Source organism: Penicillium vulpinum, assembly GCF_028829585.1.
Source record: "Penicillium vulpinum strain IBT 29486 chromosome Unknown utg000002l_segment0_segment0, whole genome shotgun sequence".
NCBI lineage: Eukaryota > Fungi > Ascomycota > Eurotiomycetes > Eurotiales > Aspergillaceae > Penicillium > Penicillium vulpinum.
In genome coordinates, this window is record NW_026643242.1 from 4111413 (window position 1) to 4132035 (window position 20623).

Sequence of the window (20623 nt, forward strand, 5' to 3'; positions counted from 1 at the left end):
CGATTGGTGATATGGCGTCAGGGTCATTTAGCGTGACGGTCATTGCAGGGCCGATGACCGTGAATATGTGGAGTTATTTGTTCTTTATTTTCCTGTTTCTATTTGATTTTCTCATGTGTTCTTTATAAGACAATGTCCACGGGTGTCAACATGTGTATTTACCATGGCTTTGATGTCTTACGAGTGATGACCTGTACTACTGGCATAGCAATGTAATACTCTGTTTCAATTTTATTCTTTCTACTTGACTTGTTTCTTGCAATATACCCCTTGGCCCTGAGCTGAGATTATAAGACTACTCTTTTTAGAAGACCCAAAGTGGTTCAAATCACTTTTTCGTGGACACAGGGTCTGTTTACTCTTCATCCCTATACTTTTCTGGTTTTGTTATGGCTCATTCGTTAGACATAAAGTTGCTTTGCTGCGACTCTTTGTCTTTCAGGTTGCGTTTGTCTATTCTAGCTAGTCTCCGTTTGCTCTAGCTACTACCTACTTAAGTACCTAGCTATCCCTCTCCTTCTCTCTTCCCCCTTTTCTCACAGATTTCTAGGCTCAACGATCATCACATTCAAAGGCATCACTGCCACTACTTCTGAGGAATCTGGTGCTATCTATCTCAAATACCAGTCAGCTCAGAAGCCTAATATCATCTGAGTCGAGGAACTCCCCAGCATCTTTAATACTGCTACCATGTTGAGCGATGTTAAGCCAAGGATGAACCTTCTATATTTATATATAAACTGAATAGTTTGCATCTCAGGCTATATCCAAAACAGGCTATGTATCTAAATATACGCAATCGAGGCTCTAAAGCCATAAGGTACTTCGGATAGGTGGATATAAACACTAGGTATGTACGGTGTGTGTCAGGGATAGGGGAACAGATGGAAATATACTTAAGTGAATATGAACTAACATATAAGATAAAGGCATATAGGGTGGTTGCTTCCTGCTTTCTCTCGCGGTCAACTCCATCTCACTTCCATCTCACTTCGATCCCACAGTGCGTGAGTCGATAGAGAATGAAGTCGCTGCTAAATTCAACTATCAAAAATGCCAACTCACTATCCTGTCCTGACCGTGGGGAGCCTGTGGTATCCGGAGTATACGACAAAATGCTAGCCAATTCCCCATACACAAAGGTACTTTATTGGTGGACTCTAAGGGTTCTTTTGTACGAACTGCTAACTGGAACCTTGCCATTCTTTGGGAAAGATCGGTGGGATATTATCAATTTTCTTAGTCTAGAACTGACATATTGTGAAGGTTATGACTGGCTCCCGCTCGGCCAAAAGACCATTATGTCAGAGCATGAGCTCTGACATGCCCAGGGCCAATATATATAGTAGCGCACATAGTTTATCCGTGACACTCTAGCTGGTCTCGCTGGAAACCGTTACGAGTTGTTGGCTATGTTGTGCTGGGCTGCTGAGTTTTGCTCCAACTCTGAGAATGAGTTAGATGTGTCTCTTGGTCAGGAGAATGACAAGGGTGAACCTGTGACTCTTGTCTTTTCCGACAACCGCGGCCGCGACAGCGACGACGAGGTTGTCGGCAGTTTTGACATTCGGGTTCGCAACTATCGCTATCTCTATCATCTGGCCGGGACCCGAGGTCCGACCTATCCCCTGTTATCGCTAGGACGACCTTACTGTTAAAGCCTTGAAGCGCCCTCGACTTATAGACAACAAGGAGTCGGTAGCCATTTGGCGCGGTACTGTGTACAATTTCCAGGCTATCTGCGAGTTTACCATTTCCGAGGCCAGCCTTCCCGATAGTCTTAGTCTGTGGCCAATTATATATAGGAGTTCCCGTTTGATTGGGAGGTCTAGCTCTGGTATTTCGCTTCTATTTAGATACCTATACGTTGTTTTCCCTTCTCTTAGGGGCTGTGACTGGGGATGAATCCTAATAGTGCCTGAAATGGGGAAATTACTGTTGTTGTCTCTACATCCATTTAATCTTCTGTAGACGCCTCTCTCCTGACAGATATGGAAAACCGTTATTATGAATAAGCCGCCGAAATTTTCCGGTCCTGTGTCTTTCGACGCCTAGGATCTAATAATGAGGCTATTGTGCTGAAACCCGACTATTTGCTTTTGCTCACAGCGCAAGAGGAATCAAATCTCACCTATTCTTCAACAGAATCGACTGGAAGTTGTTGTTGCAACGGGAATACAAATCCCCTTTCAGACCTAATTTGGTATGCTTTTACAGACTGCTAACAAGATAAAAATATATACACTGACATCATTCTTTTGATCAGGCTAGTGCCTTGGATGCCAGTATGATTAGTTCAATCTATACTCGCGAAAGCCCCGAGGGCTCGGTTAACGAACTCGGTTTTCTTGGAATCTACACAATATTTGTTCCTTGACTTTGACTACAGCCAACCAGTTCCCAGGGTCAAGGCTGTCAGATTACTACGGATATGAATTAAGCATTTGAAGCATACCAGTCTAAGAATACAAAATATTCCTCATGCTTTCCATTACATCAGGTTGCATTATAGTTCGCTGAAAACTCTTCGGGCACAGCTCCAGATACAATACCAACTACCTCTTCAAGGCAATCTTTTTGAACTCGGCAGTGGTGTCCCTAATGGCAACTTCAACAGGAAGTCGTTCCATTGAACTAGCCCCATAGAAGCCGTGCAAGCCCTGCACCCTATCCAATACGAATCCCGCATCTTCTGGAGCCGCAATAGGCCCGCCGTGACACAACACAATGACATCCTTATTGATCCGCACCGCCGCATCCCGGATTGCCTGAATCTCCACAACAGATTGTTCCAACGTCTTTCCAGTCTTCGCCCCAATCAGCCCGGAAGTAGTGAGACCCATATGTGCCACCAGGATATCAGCCCCAGCCTTCGTCATGGCCTCAGCTTCCTCGACATTGAAGACATAAGGCGTCGTCAGAATATCCAACTCAGCCGCCTGCCGCACCATCTCCACCTCTTTACCATACCCCATCCCAGTCTCCTCCAAGTTTGCACGGAAGTTGCCATCGATCAGTCCCACCGTGGGGAAATTCTGAACACCAGCAAATCCCAATTCCCGCAGCTGCTTCAGGAACCGCGGGATGTGCTTGAATGGGTCGGTACCGCAGACACCCGCAATCACGGGGATATTCTGAACAATAGGAATGACTTCGGCAGCCATTTCAACCACTACCTCGTTGGCATTGCTGTACGGCATCAGTCCCGCTAGACTACCGCAACCCGCCATGCGGAAGCGACCGCTATTGTATATAATGACTAGGTCTGCGCCGCCGGCCTCTACCGATTTTGCGGAAAGACCGATGCCTAATGGCAGAGTATTAGTTAAACTGAGATGTAGAGAGGTGAAGGGGACAGGTGTCACTAGTTACATACCGGCCCCGGCTCCAACGATGGGTTTCCCGTCTTCGATTTGACGGCGTAGGCCAGCGAGAATCTCACTGCGAGAGGTGGGTGGCGCCATAGTAAGAAATGGAAATGTGTAGTTGGATCAATTTTTAATTTAGGTCAAAGTGAGAGAGAGATTCTTTTGTCCCACTCGAATTTCACTACATGAATCATTGCTTCTCACAGAAGGCGGGGCGGATTTATGCAGATGCGGACGGCGGAGGGCGGAGATAAGTCAGTTTAAGGCGGGGCGGGTATAGGTCCCACCGACAGTGAAACTAGTCCCAATCTAATGGTGTCGGTGGGACATAGAGATCGGCGTTTCAAGCGTATGGTATGTTTTATATTACCTTGGCTAATTATTTGTACGCAAAGAATATTATCTATCATCGCTATGAACTATCTACATACCCAAATGGTATAGTAGTGGAAATAGCCCAAGTATATTAAGAATCGTTAAGAAGTACGAAGTGGAAATACAAAAACAGTATCTTTTTATAGGAAAGTATGCTAGTCATGGTTGGGACGGGTAATGTCTCCAGCTGTCGGAGTATGATGTTACTGTTGGTGGGACCTGTGCTCTCAGCGGAGGCCGCGGACATAAGAGGATGATCATGACCTCTCTATTGTTACTGACAAGAGTCCTAGATTCTGAAACGCACCTGGAGTAAGGCCAAGGGATCCGTCAAATCATGATATATATTGATTTCATGATCGTATGGATCAAGATGTAGTTCCCATTGTATTCATAATTAGATCCCATTGGTCCCAGTCCATGTTCACTGGGTTGATCCATTGCTGCGGCTCAATATGCCGAACTAGACTAGGGAAACCAACACTCTCTGAGATGAATGCATCGTCATTAGTAAGATCCACGGGCTGGCTAGTGGGATTCATCTGGCTATTTGACCTGGTGCTTTGCGGTACTGCACTGTGTGATCCATCCGGTACCAGTCCTGAGGCAGTCATCCATCTGCTGGATCTAAAATGTTGTCCGTCAGTTCTAGCTAAAACACATGTCACATGCAGTAGGCAACTTACAACATTTGACCAAGAATAGTTGCTGTTCGGGTGCACAGCTGACTTTGCGCCTTGGACGCTTCAAGCCGAGCATGGCACTCATGCAGCAGCCGCACTACATCAACTGTACAGGGTTCTTGAGGCTCTATAGAAAGGGCAAACACCAAGACAAACGCGGCGTGGAAAGCATGGAAAGCGCCTCGACCACGGATATACCAGTAGAAGGGCTTGAACTGGGGCAGTTGGTGGAAGTCGGCATGTAGTTCCAAAACGCGTCGTGCACTTTTCATGCAGCGATTCTTCGACCAGCTATGCTGCGGCAGAGAAAAGGTCCCTTCATTCAGTATATTGCTGTGGAGAATGAGAACCAGGTGATGGGCAAAACTGAGCAGCAGATTGGTATGAACAACTGATGAGTTGCTCCTAAGTACTGAGGCGTAACTCTGCTCCAATGGGTCTAACTCCGCTCGGATGGCCGCGTCCAGGCGTTGGAGGGCTGTCGGGTCGTCCGGCCGTGCTGCCACAACGGGGTTACAGATCTCCGAGGAAATCTGAAAGAGGCGCGATTTTCGAATGAGATACGAGACAGGTTTGATGTCTACCGACGTTGCAATCGGTTCAGGTTGTCCCTGGATGATGTCTTCATCCCACACCTCGGCTGGGGGTAGAACGCGTGACGAGAACACTGACTGGTAGATGTCTAACCCGGTGATCGCCATATTTTGGTTACAGAGTAGTGTGACCAGACCTAGCCAACAGCGGCGACGCTCCTCAGCTTCGACAATATCCAAGGAAAATGTGGTCGGGTCAACATGACAGCCGATCGAAAGCGCTAGGTGATAACCTAGGCCTAGAAGAGTCCATGTTTGGCCATGGCTATGGTGAATCCCATAAATAAGGTTTAACAGTGCCTGCAGTGTTGAGATATTATGTCGCCATAGATAGCGATCTGCTTCGAGGCATTTCATCGCCGCTGTGTAATACCGCTCCGAGAGCTCAGTGACTCGATCCAAAAAGGTAGGTTTGCGGCTGAGATTCTTAAGCAGCAGGCTGTCATTTTCCAGTGCGAGGACAGCCGTGCCCAGAATAGCAAAGAGGAGAGCAAGCCATGCCAATGAAGCCTGATCTGGATCCTTGGAAAATTGACGATACCGTTCGTGAAACGTAGGGCTATGTAAGATAGGAAAAAGCTTTTCTTTTGTTACTTTCAGTCATCCTGATGATATCGGAAGTTTAAAAACCCACGGGTGCAATTGACTGGAAATAGAGATCCTTTAACTGGTCACAGTACTCCGTCGGGGGGAGTTTTGCTAACAGATTAGGTCTGTTTTCAGCATCGTGTTCACCGAAAGGATATGGTCCGCTGGGCGTATCAATCATGGCACTCTCCTGGCTTGGAAAGGGATCCTCCTTGGAAACTCGATGGAAAATACGCCGACCGGAGCTAGCAGGGAGAAACCGCACATGCCCTGAAGCGGATGGGATGAGGGTGCCCGTTGCAAAGGCTGTTGCTGGCTCTGGTCCCCGCGTCCCTTCTACCTCTAAGTCCAACTGAACATTTAGCGGAGATGATACCGCTTCTTGCTGCTGGTTATTTGCACGTAATAACTGCTCTAGCTTTTCTATCCGAGCTACTAGATCAGCGTTGGGTTCTCCGGCGAGTGGTGGGAGAGGGATGTCAGGGGATGACGAGGGGGTTTCCAGTAGCTGAGCCTGTGGCTGTGACTGCTGCGTCTGTCGTTGTGAACGTGTTTTGGGTTGTCTTCTGGTACTATAGATACACTGCTCTAGAGGAACACGACGTCGTATACAAGTGCCGCAAGAGGGGCCATCCCGAGGACATCGAATCTTGCGAACGCGGCATGGCTCACAGGATACCGGAAGGCGCTGGCGCGGATTGTGAGCGGACATAGTGATATCCGGCCCAATCAATAACGCCAAGGGCGTAGAATTGCTTGGGGGTTTGGCTAGATGAGGTTGCAGTCGAGGGCGGAGATAGACGGAGAAGCGGGGATAATTTCCACTTTGTTTTCCCGCTCTTGGCCACCATCATCAGATAATTATTCTACCAAATGCCAGGCTCCACTGGGACAAGCATCTGTTGCAGTTCAGTTAAATTCTATAGTCACATCATTCAGTAAATTCTCTATAGTGCTCCTGCAGCTCACCCACCATGCCACATATCATCCTTCTAGGGACCCTCGACACCAAGCGGGCAGAAATCTTATATCTCTACAATCAGCTGCAGAATGCCACTCGATTCTCGACGACGCCCTTAGAAATTACCTTGATTGATTGTGGCCGTCAAGCTATTAGCGATGATGTCATTACCATAACACATACCGACCTGCTAGCCAAGTATGCGCCCGGCGACAGAACCGAGATATTGACTCTGCCCCGAGGGCAAGTGATTGAACTCCTCATTAGCTGCGTCAGTAGGTGTGTCAGCGATTTACTGCGAACGACGGAGATACACGGAATCATCGGTGCTGGCGGCAGTGGAGGAACGAGTCTGTTCTCCGCCGTAATGAGGAAGGCTGCACCCATTGGCCTGCCCAAACTTATCGTCAGCACAGTCGCATCAGGGAATACAGGACCAGTGGTGGGCGAATGCGATATCACCCTGATGTACTCAGTCGTGGACATCGCGGGCACAAATTGGCTCCTCCGCGAAGTGCTAGGGAATGCAGCTGGCGCCATGTTTGGTATGGCGTCGACATATCAACATAGGCTGAGTGAACGCCGGACTCGAACTCTGCAGGACAAGCAACAAGGAGAGAAGAAGGTTCGAGTCGGCATTACTATGTTCGGCGTGACAACCCCGTGTGTGGATCATGTGAGACGTCACTTGGAAGACAACTATTCTGTAGAGGTCTACGTGTTTCATGCAACTGGTCATGGGGGAAAGGCTATGGAACGATTGGTGGAAGAAGGCCGTCTAGATGCCATCTTGGATATCACAACGACCGAAATCTGCGATCTCATTGCCGGCGGGACTATGAGTTGCGAAACCAGCCGCCTGGAGATGACACTTAAGCGCGGAATACCAAATATCATTTCCGTTGGAGCTACGGATATGGTCAATTTTGGTCCGGTCAACACAGTGCCAGACCAATACCGCGACCGCAAACTGTTTGTACATAATCCGAATGTGACTTTAATGCGAACATCTGCGGCCGAATGTCGGAAAGTCGGGGAGTTCATGCTGGCCAAACTAGACCGGTTTGCCCAGGACCCAGGTATGGTTGAGGTGTGGCTTCCTGGGGGCGGAGTGAGTAGCATTGGGACAGTAGGCTCTGCATTTGCAGATGCTGACGCCGATGCCGCCCTTGCTGATACTCTACGCTCCGGGCTAAAGGACAGCAAAATCAGAGTGGTATCGGATGAGCGAGATATAAATGATGATGGATTTGCAATTGACATTGCGGATCGGCTTATGGCCCTGGTGGCGAAGCACTCTTGCAGTGCCATAGCGAGCTAGACAGGTCTGTCGTTGGTTATCAGGCAAACAGTGTGTGGTTATGAATTTTTAATATATCATTATTCCCTATCGTCTGCTAGATGTTCTTCAGCTTATCCCGGTAGTATCAAGGATCTTGTCTTTGTTTACTTTTGCATTTATTCTTCTTTACTGCATATCTAAGAAGATTACATATCCCCAACGGCCATGTTATCCATAGTCAAATGAATTTTATAGTTGTGCTGACCTCATCAATCCCGTTTTAGGAAAAGCCTCCAGGGTTGTCCCATGGAATCCGAGGCAGAATCTCATCTACAAAGTACAGCCTTGAATTTCTCTTTGTATTGGACTCTCCTTTCTCCGATACACTACACCTTGTATACGCAACCTTGTGCACAACTTGTTCTCATTTTTATATTTGAACTTTTCTAGATTTTCAAGGTTTCCAAGGTTAAGAATTTCTTTGGTTTTGTCCTGGGATGTCCCACTCTGGCTTTGCCACCCGCGTCATCCCCCAACTTGAGCTGCAGCTCATCCCTTCAGCGCTGTCCACCATGCCGATGTCGGTTTCCCCGTGATTATCAGCGTTAGTAAGATCTTATGGGAATCTGGGTATCTTGCATACTGCGAGTCTTGCGTGATCCAGGAAGTTAGATCATCCAGAACACTGTTTGCGTTGGCCTGGCTCCATTGGTTGATGAGCTGCTGAAAATTCTCCTCCACTTCCGTACAGCTGCTGCTCTGTACTGGAGACACCTAACCTCCGCCGCAACCCAATCATTGAGGCGGTCACAATGGATCCATCCATGATCCCGACTGGCAGAGCGGCACCCCGACCGCCTCGTTCCTCGCATTCGTCTAGCAGAAAACGTCTACAGCGCAGCGATTACCCACCCTCTGCTGATAACAACGCTAGCTATGGCCCAATGAGCGGCGGTCGGGCCCCAGGCACTGGTCCGGTATCCGTCTCCGAGGCTACGCAAGCCAACGAGACCCGCTTCGAACCCCCCGCTGATAGTGCTGCTGGCAAACCCTCCAAGTCCTCTAAACGCAAAAAGAACCGTAATCGGAAGCGTCGCAATCGACACCAGTCTTTTATTCCATCTCGCCGGGAGGAATCCCATGATAGCCTTGGGGAGACTTCGGGTGCTGGAGGTGTCAGAGATTCAATGGAGGCCGATCGGCCAACCTCGAGGGACAACCCGTCGTTCTTCAAATTGGGGCGCAATCTGAGTAGTACAAGCTTGGAGAGCGATGCACTATTAGATCACCGGTAAGATCTCATGATATTGAGCGATCTCAGAGCTTGATGCGAATACTAATTTTTCTTGTCGAGCAGGGACCAACCCTCGATGCGACCTCGTCGTGACAGTCGCCTTGCATCGTCATTCCGCCCGAGCTCTCTAATATCCAATGTCTTCCGATCGAACGATGGGCAATCACGCAGCACCCCGAGGGGAGGACGGAGCCAACATCACAATGGTGATAGTGACGAAGAGGGTCCCAATGACCGGACACCATTGATGCGGCCAGTTTCAGGCCATGCGTCCAGCCACAGCCGGTATGGAACAGACACTCGCCCGAATTTGTTCTCATCGCGTGCTCGACAGCCCTCTGCCCAAACTATGTCCTCGGGATGTTCGCCAAAGGACAATCGCAGCCCACTCTATTCTCCCACCGTGGAGCGAGACTACGATGTCAACAACCCGCCATCGACCCCCGGGTCCCCAAAGATGGGCCCGGAGATGAAGTACGATGATGCGGTGGTAACCGGGGCTGAGTGGGACTTTTCACTGGCTCGGTCAATGGAGAATCGCAGGGACTCTTTGAACATCCTCAACGATACGCTGATTGACATAGACGGAAATGGCTTGCGCCCACATTCTGCACCATCCTCTGCACCTGGATCGCCGATGTTGTCTCCACATCATGAAATGCGGCGACGCCGGACAGTAGGATTACCGGCAGAGGGAGACGTATGCTTCCCTACTGAAGCGATATCCGAATTGGGAGACGAGGGACCAAGGCAAATGCGAGATGAAGCCGGTGAGCGTCGACGGCGTAGACATCGGCGGTGGCCCGATCTCTCCGCGCTGGAAGAATGGAGCCGTGAAGAGAAAGAGGAGCGCAATGGAGACCTTCGAGTCAAAAGGATCAGCGAGCCCATGTTCATCGAAGGCCGATTGCGCCCTCAGTACAAAGGTTGGCGACGGGAAGAGGACGATGCACCTTATCGGTTCACATATTTCAACGAGGAGTTCCCGAGCACCATTCACGCCCAAACCATCTCCGAGCTGGTACAACCAGGCGGTACCTTCCGCGATTTGTTTATTCCAGAACCCCCCGAATTGGAGGATTCCTCGGAAGACGAGGACACGGATGAGGAATCTTATATGGAGAATCCACCTTTCAATAACTCAACCCATCCTGCTAGCAAGCCACCACCTCACGCAGACACCCAAAGTCAAGGGCAAGGCCACCAAACGCATGTCAATCCTCAGCTGACGGCTCAGACTGTTGTTCCAAATGGACGGAGTACAGGTGACCTTATCTCTGGCAATGCTCCGCCTGCCAGAGGACCCTCGCGTTTATCTGCCATCAGCGAAGGGCGCCCGGACTCTCAACGAGATATTTCGCCCGCACCTTCAAACGCCCCATTCAGCACTACCCCCAACCCGAAACCTAAACGGTACGGTCCGCGGCCCACTTTCTGGCTAGATGTTCTGTCTCCGACAGATGCAGAGATGCGTACGATTGCCAAGGCGTTTGGGATTCATGCGCTGACGGCAGAGGACATTATGATGCAGGAAGCTCGAGAGAAAGTCGAGTTGTTCCGCAGCTACTATTTCGTCAACTACCGCACTTTTGAGCAGGATACCAACAGTGAGAACTATCTTGAGCCAGTGAACATGTATGTGGTGGTCTTCCGCGAAGGCGTGATATCCTTCCATTTCTCGCAGACACCTCACCCAGCCAATGTGCGGCGGCGTATTCGCCAACTGATGGATTATCTGATCCTCAGCTCGGACTGGATTTCATATGCACTGATTGATGACATTACTGACGTCTTCGGCCCGCTGATCCAAGCGATTGAAGATGAGGTTGACGAGATCGACGAGATGATCATGCAGATGCACTCTTCCACTGGAAGCAAGGAAGGATCGTCCAATGACAGTGTGCTTCCTTCATTCGGACCAGGCGAGATGCTTCGGCGAGTGGGAGAATGCCGTAAGAAGGTCATGGGGCTGTATCGACTTCTCAGTAACAAGGCCGATGTAGTCAAGGGATTTGCCAAGCGTTGCAATGAGCAGTGGGAGGTTGCACCCAAATCAGAGATTGGTCTATACCTAGGTGACATTCAGGATCACATTATGACGATGACGGGTAACCTTACACACTACGAAACGTAAGCTTTTTACCTCATTTTCAAGGCTCTTGCAAAACATTCATTGCAACAAACGCTGACTGTTTCCTTCCAGAATCCTTTCCCGCGCACACTCCAATTATCTAGCGCAGATCAACATTCTCATGAACGAGCGTCAGGAACATACTGCCGATGTTCTGGGTAAGCTGACTGTTCTTGGTACAATTGTCCTGCCGATGAACATCATTTGCGGCATGTGGGGGATGAACGTTAAGGTACCGGGTCAGGAAATTGATAGCCTGACATGGTTCTGGTGTAGTATGTCTTCCCTTTCCTTTTTCCTTGAGTTATTTTGCTAATACATTATAGTTACTGCCGGATTATTTGTATTTGCATTTGTATCTGTTTGGACTGCTAAAAGAGTCTACAAAATTGTATAGACGTACGACGAAGTTCCTATCTTGGTTTCTACTTGGTTTTCAGCCGGTTGGATCGATACCCTGGATTTTGGTTTGGTTATTTGCTTTATATTGGGAACCTGTGAGTTTTTTTTTCTTCTTCTTCTTTTTGGCCTCTTTGACGATATATGATGCATGTGTTAGTCTTTGGTGTAACTAATTGGGAGGTTATAGTATGTACATATTTTGGCTATAGGTTGGATAGAACTGTACATTAATTAAACACAATTTTCCACATTTAATACACCTAGTCTTACATTGTAGTAATCTGCACCTACGAGTAGATAATAAGTAATCCTTGATTTTATCCTTGTTTACTTGGTTGTTTTAGTGGCGTTCAGGATTCCTTGTCCTTTCGATAACAAAGACCACAAGGATGTTGAAACCCTTGAAAATGTAGCCCTAAATATAAACCATCTGAATGATAATCGACTGCTCGAGGCCAAAGAAACCAAAAATAGTCTATCTTCAATGTAGTACTCTGTAGTACTAGTTGAATGTAGTTATAGTTGAAATGTACACAAAAAGGTCAAGGCCGTGGCATGAAGTCATTGTATTTCCCTTACATTAGTAATTAATTATCTTCTGCGCGTTGCATGTTTTATTACCATTTATTACCATTTTTAGCGTCACCCACCTGTCACATACCTGTCATCAACCCCAGACAAAATCAAGTGACTTCATCTTGCTCTTTCAGCTTACTCTCTCTCTTAATTCATCTTTCAAGCCCCCTTTCTCCCTTTCTATCACATTCACATTCTTTTCCCTTTTCAAAAAGAAAAAAACTGGATTCTAGACCAATTCGTGTGCTTCCCTGCAGTGACCCCCTCTCTTGACGTGGACCACGATCATTGGCCTTTGCTCACAAACCTGACCCTCTCTGTCAGCCACTTTTCACCGAGGTTTTGGTCACCGACTTCTCTGCGCATTTGGCAGCCCAGACGCCACTCCAGAACAACGTAAAACCAGTCAAGCCAAAACGTTGAGCCGGATCGGCGGGTCTCCATTTGCCCTACATCCGCCAACCAAATCTCGTCATCTTCAATTCCTTCGTTCTAGGCCTTGTTTGTGCGCTTCCGGAACAAAGCAAAACGGCACATTGATGTATGGACTGTGACCAGGCCCACCCGGTATTCTAAACAATCTCCATCTCTCCAGTTTCCCCAACCCCTGCGCCTGCTGCAGCCATTTTCGCTTGTGCGTTCCTGTACAGAATCCGATTACCGGGCAACAGCATGTGGTCTTCGGCTATTCGTCCTGCTGTATCCTCATATGTGTAACGACCCGTATTCTGCGCAACATCCCGTTCAATCCTCGTGATATCTCATTCGCTCTTGCCAACAACAAAACAACTCACTTCTTCACCGTCGAGCTTTCCCTGCCTAGGCGCGCAGTGCCTTGCTTTTTCTTTTTGGCTTACCCTTTTGGGCCTTGTGTCTGCCCAACTACCTGGCTACCTCTCGGGTCTCCTGACTTGTCTACGTCGTGTCAGCCCATCCTGACTCGTCAGGGACCATGGCGGCGGAGTCCGAGAGGCCGCCTCACCTTAACGGCGCCTCTAGTCCGTCCAGAGGGCCGAAGGATGCAGAGGCAGCGTCAGACCCGGTGCATCGATCGGCCAGCGAAAATGGCATGATTGAACAGTCTATCGTTAAATCCCAGACTCAACCCATGTCTCAGGTGCCTAAGCTTTTTCCGAATCCTCCTACCGCTTCCGTTCCCGCGTCTGCCACGAACTCCGCCGTTTCCTCCCGTGAACCCTCCCCTGTTCGACAATCCTCGCGTACCTACAATCCTTCCTCCCCCGGCCGGGTATCTTCACACTCACGAAATACCAGTCAAGATCAATCCAGTCCAACCCGACACTCTAACGGCTTGACATCTGGCCCAACTACAAACTCACCAGCACCGAACCTTCGACGTTCGTCTTCTTCTCCCGTCAGATCTCTTGTTCTCTCCACTCCTGTCGACTCGCTGGCCAATGTTGCCAGTCCGGAAAAGTCCAATATGCCATGGGCTGCGAACCGTCGCACGGATTTGGATTCGACCCTTCCGAATACATCACATAAAAGATCTTCATTGCCGTTGGAGGATTTCGCACCCAAACCGGACCGAAATACAACCAGGACTGTCACTAGAGGCCCTGCAGGGCAGGGGTCTTCCCTGGAAACAGTCGAGGAGATGGCAAGCAATCCATCTACCCCATCCAGTGACACTCCTACCAAGCCGGTGATCCCGGAGGAGTCACGATTGCACCGGATCGACGAAGACCCGGCTCCACGTGCTCCGCATCAAAATTTAGGGAGTGGGAGCGACAGTGGTGAGAATCGAAGTTCGGAACCAAAGGAAGAGACTCGTCCACAGCCGCCTAGTGTAGTCAAGACACCTAGAACTCTCATGTCACAAAGATCGACAACATCACTCGGTGCTAGTGCTCGTGGAAAGCCTGTCGATGGCTCAGTTCGCAACATGATTGTGGAAACAGAGACAGTTAGCTCGATACCGCAGGTTTCTATGGGAGTGGGAAATGGTGAGCGAGGCGGTGCTTCCCGTGCAGATCAGGGAACACTTCGCATGAAACCTTCCAATGAGACGATTCGTCCACGCAAAGAAAAGAAAAAGACCCGTCGACCCAATGCCATCTCAACAGGCCCCGCAACAAGCAAAGCGGACATTTTCGAGGCTAGAGTGGCCAATGCAGTAGATGAGGCAGATGTCTCGGACTCCGACGAGACTTTCGTTTATGATTCGAACCCACCAGATCCATATCCTTCTCGACCAGCCCGGTATCATTCTCGGACTCCTAGTGCGACCTCCATGGCGAGTCAAGCGGATCAGCTGGCTGGTCGTACGCGAGGGTTGGGATTACGGGATGTTTCTCACGGCGTGACAGGCAAACGCAGCATGAAGTTTACCAACACCAACCCCTACAATATCAGCATAGATGGCGATGGCGTCGAGGCTGATATGGCTTCGCGTTCTTCTAGAGCTGATGGGAATGGAGGAACCATCACTCCCCGGCATCACAACTTTGGCCGTCATACCCGCAACGGCGTGCACCCAAATCTTTTTGATAACGACAGTACACAGTCGCAGAGTCAATCTCAAAAGTCTCCGCGCCATTTTATCGGGAATACCTATAGGCATTCACGCCACAGCAATACCCGGCTGAGCCCCAACTACAGAACCATGAGCGGTAGCAGGAAGGGCGGTGAGCTCCATGGCTATGACTATGAGGCAGAGGGTGCGGACGATGAACGCACACCGTTAGTAGGCACGCCACGTACAATCCACAGTCGAAGTGGTCGACGACCCAACAGTGCAAGCTTGAGGCAAATGGAGTACATGGCGCACCGGGACCGCGGATTTTTCGCTCGATTTGGCCCATGCGCCGTTATCTTCATGATGTTGCTGCTTGTTGCTGCTGGTGCTACCTCTTTCATCATTGCGGCAACCCAACCCCTTCTAGATGTCCAGGTTATTGCGATTCAAAACGTGTTGGCTTCGGAACAGGAAATCATGTTGGATTTGAACGTGCAAGCCATCAATCCAAACTTGTTCCCTGTGACCATTGACGACACCGATCTCAACATATTCGCAAAGAGTCGGTATGTTGGAAGCGACAAACTTTGGCGTGAGAATGATGACCTAGATAAGTTCCCACGCGTGGAGCAAAGCCGACGTCGCTGGCAGTTGTCACAAGCGGTGAAGTGTCTGGGCCGTGTGGACTGTGTCAAGAAAGCCATGTCTGGCCACTCTGACCCGCACACCACCGACGGAGTTGACAAGGGCACTGATCCCCCAACCGACCCTGAAGGCGATCCGCGATCTATGTTGCTTGGCCGCGTGTTCCACTTCGATTCTCCACTATCTTTCGAATCATCTCCTTGGAATCATTTGAGTTCCAACTCTAAAGGACAGATCCGTCTGGGCCGGCCAGGAAATAAAACTGAGGCTGGAGGCACAGAGCGCTGGGAGCGAGTCCTTCAACACCCCTTTGAATTGACTGTCCGCGGCATCATTAAATACCAACTTCCACTTAGCTCCCGCTACCTCTCGGCATCTGTTAGCTCTAGCATCAAGGTGGTGCCCGATACCGATGACAATGATCCAGAACAAGCACCTCCAAACAACGGCACAGTGCGTATTTCTGTACCACAAAGAAGCGCACCATCTATTCTCCTTCCACTCGATACTCGTTCCACCGCGCCCGCGGGGGATTCGAGACGACCTTTTACGGCATAACCAATTTAGCGATAGATCGATATCATTGACTTACGACAGCCCTATTTTCTATTAATTATTCTTTTTTACTTTTATTTAATCTGTCATGTAACACGACGAAAAGCAAAGAGCCTATGTCTTTGGCCCACTCTGTATACATCATACAGCGCAGTATGGGCCCTATCTTCCCTTGAGACTTCTTTCCGCAGTATACCCCATTTGCAGTTTTCGTTTTTTTGAGGATTGGACAAGTTCTATTACGGATCAACTCCGTCTAGTTGTCGTCCTTTTCCCTCTTGTCTTTTACAAAAAAAAGCGTTCTTGGATATGGCTTTTTCTTTTCTGATAGTCACTTCCTTGGAGAGGATGTGATATCTTCTACATACCGCTCCATCCATTCCTTACACGGCAATCCGCCATATTTTCTTACCAGGTTCTATTCAAGGTTCTTTTCCGTGTCCATTTTTGATGTGAAAAAAAAAACACTGTATCTGTACTCTCTGTCTGGTTTCTGGCTGATCTGGGAATTGGCCTTGTGTTATCTTTCTTGTACGGCAGGACTTTTGGAAAAGAAATTTTTCGTTATTAGCTCAGTCTTCGAATACGAGACGGGTTAGGCTCTGGATATTTTCATACTATCAGAGGGTCTTTTGTGTCTATATTTTCCCTTTTTTGGGGGGGACCCTTGTAAACATGGATATGGATATTCTTTCGGGCTTTCGGATATATTACCTATTAGTATCACCTATTAGTAAGACTTGTAAGAACAGATATGTTTTTTATGTGATTAAGCCTGTCTTTTTGACTTGGCATATGATATTCACGCATAAACGAAGTGGTATATAGCTGAACCCTACTCTCACTAGTTCCTACTGTATGTCACATCCCTAGCATTTTACGAGAGCATCCATAAAAGGAACTACTAAAAAGGGGTATTGCATATATGACCTATATCATCTTAAAACCAAAAGCAACAAGCATTGTACTGTCCGAACACACATTCATATCATAAAATCGTTATTATTGCCAGGCATCATTCATAACCATTGTAACCAGGATAAAACACCAAGGGAAAAAGGAAATAAAATACCAAAGAAATGGGGATAAATGTAAAAAATCAAGTCAATCAAAGCAGAAAATCCACCCGCAAAAGAAATAGATATAACCTTAATGTGATGGAACGGGATAGGGATAAGAATGAAACACCACACAGCAACCCGCTAGAACAGAACCTTGGTAAACTTATTCACCAGGTCCTCGAATTTTTCCACAGCAGGATCCCGCTCAGGAAGAAGACGGCCTTGCCCGTCGAAGCGGCCGGGTAGGTCGATAGTTGAGTCAGACTCTGATTCAGAGACTTTGTTCCTGTCTCTTTCCTCGTGGTGTCTTGGGGCTGAGGAGTGATGTCGATGGTGACTGGAAGCAGTACTAGGATAAGGCATAGGTGGACGAGGGACAGATGAGGAGCGGTGGTGATGATGACGATGGTGATGGCTATGACGATCTCGATCGCGACGGTGGCTTCTATGTCCGCGATGCGAAGAAGAATGCGGTTCAATGGTAGAGTCGCTCTCATCGGTCTCGTAGCCAGGATCCTGTGGCGAACCCGTCAGGTCGAAAGTGACTGATTTCGAGACTTGTGGTGGTTGACTAGTTGACCGGGGTAGAGATGTTGGAAATGGGTGTATGTTTAGACCTGTTAGTTGGATATTAGCATTTATTGTTATTCTATACAGTCACAGTTGTGGTTCATTGAACCCACCCTTGTGCGCATGGTTTGCAGTAGAGAGAGTGGAGGAGCTCACATTTTCATCAGCCCTACGTGGCCGAGGTGCATATTGCTCGGGTCCCGGTCCTGGTGCTGTTCCTGGTGGCACAGCGCCGTAGGCGTAAGGTTGTGGTGGCGGGGCAGCGCCAGGTGGAGGAGGGTAGTCTGCCGGGTTGTAGGGAGCAGGGGTTGAGTTCAGGTTATAGGTTGAGTCGCCCGGAGGAGGGGGGTAATTGTAGTTGTTATTGGGGTAGTAGTTGGGGTCAGCCATGGGCGGGGGGCCCGGGGGCTGCTGTGGGGAAAGCGGGTATGGCTCTGGGTCATAGGATTCTTCATAAGGATCACGGTGGACGTTATCGTCATGTTCTGGTTACACCACTAGTCAGGGTAAATATTTCTAGGTAGAAATTGGTGGAAGTAGGGACTTACTGGAGTACTCGCGCTCGCGCTCGCGTTCCTTGGACTTGCGACGCTCGTTGAACTTGTGTGCGGCATAGCCGAGTCCTGTTGCGCCCAGGGCGGCACCCGCGAGATCTCTTGAACGGCTGCGGTGTTTCTTGCTTCGTTGGCGGTGACCTTCGCGGTCGGAGCCGGATGAGCTGCTGTAGCGGGCTCGGCTACGACTACGACTGCGGGTATGGCGTCTGGGAGCATATGCTTCATGTGCATCATAGGGCGCGCCGCGCTGACCGTAGTAGTGCTCAGATGGGATGCTACCTGCGACTGGGTCGTTGCCGTACTCGATCAGGCCGGCTGAGTCGCGAGCTGGATCGGGGAAGGACTGTGACGGGGCGCGGCTGTGAGACCTTGAGCGATGGCGGCCCCGGCTCGAGCCTTCCTTTTCTTCTTTGTCACTCTTCTTCTTCTCATAGAGACCCGTGGCAGCAGCAGTGGCAAGGCCGGCACCGACAATGGGCAGGGCTTGTCTCAGACGACTATGGGAGCGGGAGCGCTCACCCTTTCGAGAGCGCGAGTGGCTGCGGGCCTTTTCAACCAGGCCAGCAACGGCCGCGCCAGCTAGTCCAGCCTCAGCCATATGCTTGCGGCGCTCAGACATGCTGCGTTTGCCATGTTCTCCATCCTTTTCTGAACGACCCCGACTAAAAGCTCGAGAACGGGAGCGAGTGCGAGACCGGCTTTTGCGTTCTGGGGCTTTCGACTTGCTACGCATTAAAGCCGCACCAACAGCAGCCGCGGCCGCAGCACCAAGTCCCAACTCAACCAGCGTCTTTGTACGAGAGCGCGAGTGGGAGCGGCTCCGACTGCGGCTGCGACTGTAACGACCCCGGCCATGTCTGCTGTGACGATGGGAAGAACGCTCATCGTCGAAGGAATGAGCACGGTGGCGGCTCTTACTACGGTGATAGTAGTCACGAGCATGCGATGCAGCATTCACGGCGACTGCACCAAGAGCACCGGCGCCAACAGTCTTACCAATGCGGCCGATGCCATGGCTGACTTCGCCCTCCTTTTTGCTGCGGCTGCGTAACAATTCAGCCGCACCAGCACCTACCAATGCACCCTCTGCCATATGACGTCGGTGGTGAGAGTGGTCGTCATAGTCACGGGTCTCCTTTCGGATGTAGACCATGCTATCATCGCTGCTGTAGTCCTGATCACGATCGCCGCGGCGGCGGCGACTCGTCTGGGAAACTGAATCATCAGGGCTTAACTCACGCCGGGGGCGAGTTTCGTCGAATTCTCGGACTCGACGGTGACGGTGGTAGTAATACGGATCCTCGTCGCCCTCGGAACGGCGCACGACATCATACTCGGATTCACGGGGGTTGGTATACGAGGTGCGAGCTTCACGAATAAGTATGTTTCGGGTGGTAATGGTGGTGACAGTAGGGGACTGCTCCATTCGTTCCAGGGCATCCACGGATCGGGAGTGTGGACGATTGGTATGGGGTAGGTACTCACGATCGTAGTATTCTCTCTCGTAGCGCGTGGGTTCATACTCCACTTCTCGCTCGTAGCGCGAGACGGTCACTGGTTCATCACGATCCGTCTTGCGCCGGATCACCAGCTCGCGCTCGCCGCCGAAACTGTCATCGTGTCTCGACATGAAGTCTCGACGTTCGTCCTCAGCAGGAATGACGTAGCGTTTGATTGACACAGGACGGGTCTCGTCCCAGTCTCGTTCGCGGTCTCTGTAAGTGTACGACATGGGACGTAATAAAGGTGAGAAATGAGAAGTGATGGAGGAATAAGTCGAGAAGGTAATAGATGAAAGGATAAAACAAAAAAAAAAGTAAGATGCGCAGTGCAGGGAATTGAGGGGGGCGGCAGGGAAGTGGGGGTGTGCAGAGGTACAGAGAGGGCTGTGATTAATGGTCGAAGATGATTCCAGTAGAAGCCAAGAAGCCTGATTCTGATTGGTAACAACTGTCTCAGCCAAACGAATCGAAGCCAAGAAAAGCCAGCAAAAGCCCGGTGGGTTTTGAATAATGATTCAGGATGATGAAAGCCGTCCACGGGTCTTCTGTAGGGCAGAGAGCGGAGTATCGGCACACACTCAACCGGCTTAGCCTCAGACTAGATAATCTGCAGGCAAAACAATATCGGCCTTGAAGGACTTGGAGTGCATAGGTGAAGAGTTGAAATATGGTAAACCAGTGAACAACCTTTTCATGAATATAAGATGAGAGAAAATATGAAATAGAAATGGGGGGAAAAAGTCAGAGGCAGAGAAGATAAATGGCAGCCACGTGAGGCTCTCTTAGAAAAGGGTTGATACCTTCGCCCGGGGCCGTGGCGAAACACATTCGAAACCAGATGTCGAGGCTGAGAATTGTCGTATTTTGTTTACTTCTATTGTTTGGTTCTTCCCGTTATCAATCCATGGGTTTAGTCTACTGGTTCGGGTTGATTCCATGGTTTTTAGCTAGTGACCCGAGGTTCTAATACACTATATTTTGATACATACAGTACCGCCAGG

General features: G+C 49.6%; 7 protein-coding genes across 7 annotated transcripts; 4 read left to right on the plus strand and 3 right to left on the minus strand.

The window, feature by feature from the left end:
• Positions 1-1115: 1115 nt before the first annotated feature.
• N7479_004576 (uncharacterized protein) lies at positions 1116-1658 on the plus strand (the record flags this gene model as incomplete). Its single annotated transcript, XM_057252273.1, has 2 exons — positions 1116-1142; positions 1359-1658. The coding sequence occupies 2 exons, from the start codon at positions 1116-1118 to the stop codon at positions 1656-1658; spliced, it is 327 nt and encodes a 108-aa protein (XP_057111598.1).
• Positions 1659-2555: 897 nt separating this feature from the next.
• N7479_004577 (TIM-barrel enzyme family protein) lies at positions 2556-3464 on the minus strand (the record flags this gene model as incomplete). Its single annotated transcript, XM_057252274.1, has 2 exons — positions 2556-3307; positions 3377-3464. The coding sequence occupies 2 exons, from the start codon at positions 3462-3464 to the stop codon at positions 2556-2558; spliced, it is 840 nt and encodes a 279-aa protein (XP_057111599.1).
• Positions 3465-4111: 647 nt separating this feature from the next.
• N7479_004578 (fungal specific transcription factor domain-containing protein) lies at positions 4112-5788 on the minus strand (the record flags this gene model as incomplete). Its single annotated transcript, XM_057252275.1, has 3 exons — positions 4112-4370; positions 4430-5598; positions 5654-5788. The coding sequence occupies 3 exons, from the start codon at positions 5786-5788 to the stop codon at positions 4112-4114; spliced, it is 1563 nt and encodes a 520-aa protein (XP_057111600.1).
• Positions 5789-6581: 793 nt separating this feature from the next.
• Positions 6582-7889, plus strand: N7479_004579 (Tm-1-like ATP-binding domain-containing protein; the record flags this gene model as incomplete). The annotated part of the gene is made up of 1 exon (XM_057252276.1): positions 6582-7889. The coding sequence occupies one exon, from the start codon at positions 6582-6584 to the stop codon at positions 7887-7889; it is 1308 nt and encodes a 435-aa protein (XP_057111601.1).
• A 773-nt stretch (positions 7890-8662) lies between these two features.
• On the plus strand, positions 8663-11672 carry N7479_004580 (Mg2+ transporter protein CorA-like/Zinc transport protein ZntB; the record flags this gene model as incomplete). Its single annotated transcript, XM_057252277.1, has 4 exons — positions 8663-9141; positions 9208-11274; positions 11348-11550; positions 11602-11672. The coding sequence occupies 4 exons, from the start codon at positions 8663-8665 to the stop codon at positions 11670-11672; spliced, it is 2820 nt and encodes a 939-aa protein (XP_057111602.1).
• A 1533-nt stretch (positions 11673-13205) lies between these two features.
• N7479_004581 (putative phospholipid metabolism enzyme regulator) lies at positions 13206-15935 on the plus strand (the record flags this gene model as incomplete). Its single annotated transcript, XM_057252278.1, has 1 exon — positions 13206-15935. The coding sequence occupies one exon, from the start codon at positions 13206-13208 to the stop codon at positions 15933-15935; it is 2730 nt and encodes a 909-aa protein (XP_057111603.1).
• Positions 15936-17134: 1199 nt separating this feature from the next.
• N7479_004582 (DUF3824 domain-containing protein) lies at positions 17135-19852 on the minus strand (the record flags this gene model as incomplete). Its single annotated transcript, XM_057252279.1, has 3 exons — positions 17135-17610; positions 17677-18048; positions 18112-19852. 3 exons carry the CDS (start codon positions 19850-19852, stop codon positions 17135-17137), a joined length of 2589 nt encoding a protein of 862 aa, XP_057111604.1.
• Between the last annotated feature and the right edge of the window lie 771 nt (positions 19853-20623).